An 8,665-nucleotide genomic window follows, 5' to 3' on the forward strand; every position below is an offset into this window, starting at 1 on the left:
CAAACCCTTAATAATATATTCTAGACCCTTAATTTATAAGCTTTAATCTTTAAAAATAATAATTTTATTAGTTTGATATAATTCAAAATTATGATTTGATATTGTTGTAAATAATTTTTCAAAACTCAATTTCTATGTAAATTTCCCTTTATTTTAACAATAAGATAGAAAAGCCCACTTCCATAAAGGGAAGCCCAATTCTATTCCATGCCCTAGAATTAGAATTAGAATTAGAATTCTCAATTCTTTTCAATTCATCATCCTCCATCCATCCTTTCAAAAAAAATCATCCTCCATCCATAATCACTCATTCTAACACGAAAATCCATTTGAGACCAAGACGAACAGCCCTGTAGTACGAGCAAATCCACAGTTTTGTAGATTCAATCTTTTTTTAGCTAATTGCTAAACATGACTGATTACGAAGCGGCAAGATATGATGGCAATGGTGCGGATTTTGATAACAATAATTACGGTTCTGACGGTGGTGCCTCCTCTCCCCAACCTCGAGCTAACAGCCACAGCAATGGAGGCGCTGATGTTCACAGAGATTCCAAATCACAGGTTATATATAACTTTTATCAATTGCTTTTGGATTTTTCAATTTTTTGTTAGGTTTCATGCAACCACGACTATTACATAGCTTTGCTTCTCTTTGTTGCGGAGTGATCTTCTTGAGCTTATTTCGTTGCACTTATGTAATTTTTAGATGCAAAATCTTCTCTAGGTATTCAAGTCATCGTGCGGTAGATGAATTTATTTATGGTTTCTTTAGTATTACTCTGTCAATCCACCAAATTTTTCTCTTTTCCTTTATGAGTCAATTCAAAATTAGTAGATAATTTTATATTAATTCAAATAAAGCTCGGGCTGATTTTAGATTACTGTGTGATGCAATGTGTTTAGTGGGTGCTGTGTGCTATATTTTATATTTTGTTGACACAAGGCGTCTTGTAGATAGCAAATTATGGCAAGTTGAATTCTTGCTTTTATTATGTTTTTCATTTGTTTTACTTGTTTTGTCTAATCTATTTACTGCTTAATCATCTAAACGTTGCTGATAACAATTGCAAATCACAGCATGGGCCTCGTGACTATGAAAGAGAGTCTTCAAAAAGCAGGGAAAAAAAAGAAAGAGAAAAGGGGCGTGATAAGGAGAGGGATCGTGGGAGGGACAAGGACAGGGATCGTGGGAGGGACAAGGATGGGGAGAAAAGTAGGGAAAGGGATAGGGAGAAAAGTAGAGAAAATGATAGGGAGAAAAGTAAGGAAAAGGATAGGGAGAAAAGTAGGGAAAAGGAAAGGGATAGGGATCGCGACGATCGTCATCACAGAGATCGTGATCGCCATAGAGAGCGTAGTGAGAGGAGGGATAGGGGAAGAGATAGAGATGATGATGATTATATCAGAATTCGAGACTATGACAGGGACAGGTAATCAAACCTGAACTTCCCTTTCAGGGTATCCCTTGTTGTTTAACTTTTTGATGTGTAAGTTGCTTATAATTTTATTGGTTAATATATTGAAAGGCGGAGAGATTACGATAGGGACAGGGAAGATAGGCATAGGCGACGGTCACGATCTCGTTCAAGGGGCAAGTCAGAGCGCAGATCCAGATCTCGCTCCCGCTCACGATCTAAGAGGTATGCCTATGGACTATGCATTAATACTTGTTCACCTTCCTATTCTGTGTGCTAACTTTATATTGATGCAGCAAAAGGATCAGTGGTTTTGATATGGCTCCTCCTGCGTCTGCATTGCTGACTGGTGTAGCTGCAGTTGCTGCCGCTACAGGTATAGGTCCCGTCAATAGCTAAGATTGTCATACTTCTTAACTGTTGTCTTTGTTTTTGTATGATCTAGTGTGGAAAGTTCACACAAATTACATGATGTCATATTGGTAAGCAGTTTATTGTTATTTCATTATGTGCTTATAGCTACTTTGAGATGTGGAATCCGAATGATCTGTACTCTTATTATTTTCTTATTGCTTGGTGAAATAATTCTGGAACTGAGAGAGTTTTGGTTTCTCTTGTCTTTGGTGTTTGTTTGTTGTTTTTTTGTCTCGTCTTTGTTGTAAGATGGCAATGTTGGGATACTTGCCCCACTGTGATGACTATGGGTGTGAGCAGACTTCTGTAGCTTTTTTGTACAACGAGGAATCAATGCACCGGTTTGATGGTTCTTGTTCGTCTTCAACTGGCAACTATTGCCTGTTTTGGTAGTCATGCAAATATATCCTCCAGAACTTGAATAAATGATGTATTCTTTTCATCTCTTTTAATTAAATTATCATAAGATGTTAGAACTTAATTGTTCTGTTAGAAAACGATGTAGGGGTCTTTTTTGATAACTACCTAAGATGCATACTACTGATTATGTGTGTCCTAATCAGCTTAACTTTGCAGGTCAGATTTCTGGAACACCTCCTGCCATTCCTGGGATGTTTCCAAACGTGTTCCCCTTGGGGACTGGCCAGGTTTGTGTTACTTTTTATGTGTAATATACGATTTGATCCCTTCCAGTTTCCACTATTTAATTTGTTGTTATTTGTTTACCTGCAGCAGTTTGGCGCTCTTCCTGTTATGCCGGTTCAAGCAATGACTCAGCAGGTAGGCAGAATTGAAGATGCATTTTAATTTCTTTTGGGACATTTTTTATAACATCTTTCAGTAAGTTTTTTCATCGACAATATGTGACTACTTTTGTTATTCCAGGCTACTAGGCATGCTCGGAGAGTGTACGTTGGAGGGCTTCCCCCTACAGCTAATGAACAGGTTAACTCCCTATACGTTTTTCTTTGGCTGTTCTGTAGATCTAGTTCTAAGATACCTTGTTCATTTTTCATGGCCTGATGTGTACATCTGGTTCTATAATACCTTTATTATCTTTTGCAGTCTGTCGCGACTTATTTCAGCCAAGTTATGGCTGCAATTGGAGGAAATACTGCTGGCCCAGGTATTACCAATGTTTATATTGGCACAACCATGATTTATGTACCTACAGTTTTTCGCCCCACTAATTTTTTTTTTTGTTTGTTTTCTGCAGGGGATGCTGTTGTAAATGTTTATATCAACCATGAAAAGAAGTTTGCATTTGTGGAGATGAGATCTGTTGAGGAGGCTAGTAATGCTATGGCCTTAGATGGGATTATATTTGAGGTAATTGTTTTTCGTAATATCTCTTCTGGCTTAGGACTATGATCTGTTCAAAATATGCATGCTGTTATGTGGTACTGAATATCTCATCTGAATCACATTTTCTCATTAAAAAAATTATTGCTTTCAGGGAGCACCTGTGAAGGTGAGGAGACCTAGTGACTATAACCCATCTCTTGCTGCTACACTTGGTCCAAGCCAGCCCAATCCCAATCTTAACCTGGGTGCAGTTGGCTTAACTCCAGGCTCTGCTGGTGGGCTTGAGGGTCCAGACCGCATCTTTGTTGGTGGGCTTCCTTATTACTTCACCGAAGCACAAATCAGAGAGTTATTAGAGTCTTTTGGCCCTCTTCGAGGTTTTGATCTAGTCAAAGATAGAGAAACTGGGAACTCAAAAGGCTATGCCTTTTGTGTTTATCAAGATCTTGCAGTTACAGACATTGCTTGTGCTGCACTTAATGGAATTAAAATGGGTGATAAAACTCTCACTGTTAGGCGTGCTAACCAGGGTACTACCCAGCCTAAGCCTGAGCAAGAGAATGTGCTATTACATGCCCAGCAGCAGATTGCATTGCAGGTGAAATCTTGTTCTGTTATCTGCTCAACTCCATTCAATCCCATCTGTAGTCCAATTATTTTGTTATCGCTATTTTTACTCTCTTTTTGATATCTCCCGTTTTTTGTTTACGGGTTCCTTACTGAAGCCTTTTTTTTTCATTGAATTTTTTTGCAGAGGCTTATGTTGCAACCTGTCCCTACAAAAGTTGTTTGCCTAACTGAAGTAGTTAGTGCAGATGAGCTCAAAGATGATGAGGAGTATGAAGATATCTTGGAAGACATGAGAATGGAGGGCGGGAAATTTGGTAAAATTCTGAACTGTCAATATGATGTGTTTCGTCGTTACCCCCCTTTCTTTCGTTCTATATGGCTCTTTAACTGAGTAAAATACATCTGTAGCCCCTGCACTATAGCTCTACTAATATTATGGCTCCTAAATTCATTTCATGACAGAAAGAAAAACCTTGATTTTTACATTACTTCAACATTAAAGTCCAAATCAACTAAACTCCGTTTAAAAAATTAACAAAATGATGACATGGACAAGTTTTACTTCGTCGTTGACTCTTTTTTATCCATGTCACCGTAAATTATGGTCAAATACTTGTTTTCAAGTTATCATTTGGTTAATTTTTTAATATATTTTCTTCGATTTGGACTTTAATGTTGTAATAATGTAAAGTTCAAGGATTTTTATGTCAAGAAATTAAGTTTACGGCCTAGAATGTTAGTAGTGCTATATTTCAGCGGACATGGATGTATTTTACCCCTTTCAACCCCTCCTTTTCGTTTTCTCCTGTGAGGCGTTTACTTAGTGATTGATTTTCTTTGTTTTCTTTTTGTTGTATGTCTGTTTTACAGCCTTTTGTAGTCCCACATTCTGCTATAGAGAATCAGGCCTAACATACACAGACAGAAGACTTCATTATCCCCTATTTACATGATATCTTTTTATATTAATTTGGAAAATTATGGCTTGCATATTTTCACACTTCTAATGCAGGTACACTAGTGAATGTTGTTATCCCACGTCCGAAGCCAGATGGTGAAGTTTCCTCAGGAGTCGGGAAGGTTCCTATTCATCACAATTTAAATTGAACTCGCTAGCTTCTTTCCTTGTGCTTTTCATCAAATAATCTCCCTGTTGTTATTTTCAGGTGTTCTTGGAGTATGCAGATACAGACGGTTCTATGAAAGCCCGTGCGGGGATGAATGGGAGGAGATTTGGTGGGAATCAAGTCTTGGCGGTCTTTTATCCAGAGAACAAATTCTATCAAGCCGACTATGATGGCTAGTTAGAATTCGAGGTTTCCCTCTTAATCCTTAGAAGCTTTTTTATGAGGGAGAATGTGATGGGTAGAGTTACATTCATCTGGTTTGCATAAGCTGGATCTTGTATCTGGTAGATCTAATGAATTAGTAATTCGGTGCTATTACGTTTTTTTTTTGGTACAAAGTTTTGATGCTGTTGCTGATATTAATCGAGGTCTGTTGTTTTCTTGATGTTTTTAAGTTTGGCTCAGAATGTAGTTTGTATTTTAGATAGTAACAATAGTAAGAACTGTTCTTTTCTTTTTAATGTTTTGCTAAATTTCTAAGGTAATTTTGTATTCTGTTTGTTCTATTTCAAGGTAAATTTTGATTAAATGGGCTTAGGCATGAACCGAATTATGATCAAGAGTTGCGGAAAGCTTAAAAGCTGGACGAACATAATTAAGGTTTTCAATTTGTGACACGATAATATGACTTGTGATATTTCGTTTAACACAGTTCGTTTGATATGATTATCTCAATTTTTTTTTTTTTTGTTGCTTTTACATTATGTATAATCACATGGAATATAAAATTACATTTATGGTACGAGTTTTAGAGCTCGTGTTGGTCAATCTATGTCAAAAACAGAATATAGATTTTGAATTGGAAAATCAAATGATAAACATTAATCTAATAGAGTAATAGTAACATTTAATTCAAATAAGATAAAAATAAAGATGATCTACTTTTGTACAAATTAGTATTAAAAAAAAATAAAAATTATCAATAAATTTCTTTGGTTAAAATTATTTTAATATAAACAATTAATATATGTAACAAATTATGTGGATTTGTGACAGAACTGTTGGACAGTCAACCCTTGCCATGTTTTCCAAAGCCCAGGCCCAAGAGTTTTCCACATTTATTCTAGGAGAAAGAAACCTGAAACCTGCTGGTATTTAATGAGGATTTATTTAGAAAGCTATATATTAGAGTATATATTAGGGTTTTGAGGTGTGAGAACGTAGAAAGGATTTTAGTTTTATTATTTTGGGCTCTTTTTGAGAGAGGGAGATTTCCCTGAGTGGTTACTATCTTTTGTCCTGTTTATTCCATTTTTCTAATTTAAATACAATTAAGTTCCTGCTTTTCCTTTCACTCAGACTCTAGTTCGATACATTGATTAATTTTCCTAATTCTTTGATTATCGATTTACCTCTGTTTCGTGTGTTTCCATCATTGGTCTGACCTGCCGGATTCAACTGAAGGTGAAGAACTAATCCCACAATGGAGACACGTACCCAAACCCAAAGTCATTTGGACGCTTATGACAAACAAATCAAAGATTTACAGAACGATGTTAAAGATATCAAATATTCCATAAAATCAGAGAAAATTACGCAAATGAGTTTCGGACTTACATGATGAGTTGGATGAAACAGCAAGGAAAAAACACAAAAGGAGAAGGCAATATTAATAATTCTCCTCAATATCACTCACTCTGGTCCCGATTCATCTCAGTATAATTCAAAGGGAGGTCATGGCGATTTCCATCTTGCTGCAAAGAAAGTTCAATTGCCAGATTTTTCGGGTTTCGATCCTGGAGGGTGGATTTCCAAGGCAGAAACGTATTTTGAGATTCACGAGACACTGCCGGAAATACAAATCTGTTTGGCCAAGCTTAGTATGGTCGGAGTAGCAACACTGGTTTGCCATTGTCTAGGAAATTCACGATTCTATGACATGTGAACACTTTACTAGCGACCTCCTTCAACGGTTTAGTGGGTTGGAAATCCAGAATCCATATGAGCAGTTATCGGCTCTCCGTCAAATGGGCTCCGTCTAAGACTATATTGAAGATTTTGAGTATCTCCTATCCTTAATTCCTTGATTGATTTAACCTCAACCCTGGGTTATTTTTTGGGAGGATTACAGAACGTTATCAAGAAAAGAATGCGGCCTCACCGGCCGGATTCAAGGTTGGTGGCAAAGGACATCAAAACAATGTTGAAGGACTCTGAATAGGAATTTTCATCCCGCCGTTTGCACCACGATTGGCGTATTGATGATGGTAAGTCTAGAATTTCCTATTCTAATTCAACCTGACCCGATTTGGAAGTGGGTCATAACCCACGACCTGATCCAAAATATGTGGCGAAATTCTACGATTAGAAGCGGATGAAGAAGAATCTCTACCTCTTAATGCTGAAATTTACAAGGCGACATGTGAATGCAAAGTTCTAGATTTTTCACGAATGACGGCTGTTCCAGGCCAAGAATAGCAGACCTTAAAATTGAGTGGGAAGTTATTGGCCATACCAATTGATATTTTAATCGATAGTGGAGTAACACACAACTTCCTATCTAGGAAGCTAGCATTGGCTCTGCTTATTTCAATTGACAAAATTGGCGGTATGTCTATTAAATTGGGTGATTGTCACACCCGACCCTAAACGACCTCAATCGGCATCGGACGTGAAATAGAAAGATCATAATCAACACTTAGGAGTCTCCAACCTCGGCAGTAACCTTCTTACCCTGGGTTATTTATCACCTAAAAACATTAAAACATTTAAAGAGGTGAGACAAAAATCTCAGTAAGAAACTATCAGCTATAAAAACCAACTTACTGAACATAAAAGGGATTTAATTAAAACCTTATAAAATATATTCAAAATCAAAGTTCATAATATAGTCAAAGTAGTAAACCAAAAACTAAAAATATAAAATCTTGTATCGATTCTTGAGTTCAAAACCTTATAAAATATTATAATCAAATAAGTGTTTTATCAAACCAAATCGTAATCAATTAAACGTAAAACCTTATATCAAAATCAATCATAACGTAAAACATAATCCAAATGAACTTAAAACATTGTATCCATCCTCGAGTTTCTCCCCTTAAGTATCACTCCATAACCACATATATAATCGAGACGTCTCTTAACATTGCCTATCCCATATGGTCTTACCCGACACTTCTTTGCCATACCCAATAGGTCTTTCAAACTGTGTACACAGGCCATGTCCCTCACTGAACATGGTCTTCAAATATGGAACCACCGATCCGGATAGCTCTCGATGGATATAAAATCATAACGTACTCAAATTTCCTTTCACAATCAAATTCCAAACTATTTCATCACCATAAATCATTTGGCTTCAATTAGCCTTTTTGTATCATAAAAATCATATTTGGACTTCAATCCAAAATAATAACAATAATAACCGCAACAGATTTCTCAATCCAAACACAAATCGTAAGAACTCATCAAATTCATTTTGTTCAATATAGATATATATTGAAACCAAAAACATATATGTATATATGTAAATCAACCAAATTAAGCCTTAAATCAACATAATCAAGTAAAATCTGAAATTCATATAGAAGCATAGTCAATAGCTTCATTTGAACCATAATTTCACAATAAAAAGAAAAATCGTGAAAAACCCCAATTTTACAAAATTCCTGCATAGCCTTAAAATATCAATTTCTGAAAATTCTTTAATTATATATATCTCTATATACATAAAACTCCAAAATATAGGTGATAGTTACTTACCTTGGCTACTAATTAAAGACCACGAACCCATTCAATTCGCCTCTTACTCTGTCTAAGCCATTTGCCTTCAAACACTGCCGAAAATCAAAAACTCTTCGGCTAGGACTTAGATCTATACATAAGGATGCT

General features: G+C 36.2%; 1 protein-coding gene across 5 annotated transcripts; it reads left to right on the top strand.

The window, feature by feature from the left end:
* The first annotated feature begins 237 nt into the window (after positions 1 to 237).
* On the top strand, positions 238 to 5,295 carry LOC136229232 (splicing factor U2af large subunit B). Of its 5 annotated transcripts, none has more exons than XR_010689017.1 (13): positions 238 to 564; positions 1,081 to 1,433; positions 1,530 to 1,643; positions 1,715 to 1,794; positions 2,409 to 2,479; positions 2,565 to 2,612; positions 2,718 to 2,777; positions 2,898 to 2,958; positions 3,049 to 3,161; positions 3,289 to 3,735; positions 3,892 to 4,021; positions 4,578 to 4,787; positions 4,874 to 4,955. XR_010689017.1 is itself a non-coding variant. In XM_066017873.1 (13 exons), the coding sequence occupies exons 1-13, from the start codon at positions 412 to 414 to the stop codon at positions 5,009 to 5,011; spliced, it is 1,836 nt and encodes a 611-aa protein (XP_065873945.1). In that variant the 5' UTR covers positions 239 to 411; the 3' UTR covers positions 5,012 to 5,295. The 5 variants fall into 5 exon arrangements, 4 of the variants coding, with proteins under 4 accessions (XP_065873945.1, XP_065873946.1, XP_065873947.1 ...); XM_066017873.1 differs by having other exon boundaries at positions 239 to 564; positions 4,720 to 4,787; positions 4,874 to 5,295; XM_066017874.1 differs by having other exon boundaries at positions 239 to 564; positions 2,568 to 2,612; positions 4,720 to 4,787; positions 4,874 to 5,295.
* The last annotated feature ends 3,370 nt before the right edge of the window (positions 5,296 to 8,665 follow it).

This window comes from Euphorbia lathyris, chromosome 5, assembly GCF_963576675.1.
Source record: "Euphorbia lathyris chromosome 5, ddEupLath1.1, whole genome shotgun sequence".
NCBI classification, from domain to species: Eukaryota; Viridiplantae; Streptophyta; class Magnoliopsida; order Malpighiales; family Euphorbiaceae; genus Euphorbia; species Euphorbia lathyris.

Excerpts from the sequence above, each read along its gene's own strand:
- LOC136229232 (XM_066017873.1), top strand. The coding sequence starts at position 412 with ATGACTGATTACGAAGCGGCAAGATATGATGGCAATGGTGCGGATTTT. Across the intron at positions 3,162-3,288 it reads TAGATGGGATTATATTTGAG|GGAGCACCTGTGAAGGTGAG; the intron begins GTAATTGTTTTT and ends TATTGCTTTCAG. Across the intron at positions 4,022-4,719 it reads AATGGAGGGCGGGAAATTTG|GTACACTAGTGAATGTTGTT; the intron begins GTAAAATTCTGA and ends CTTCTAATGCAG.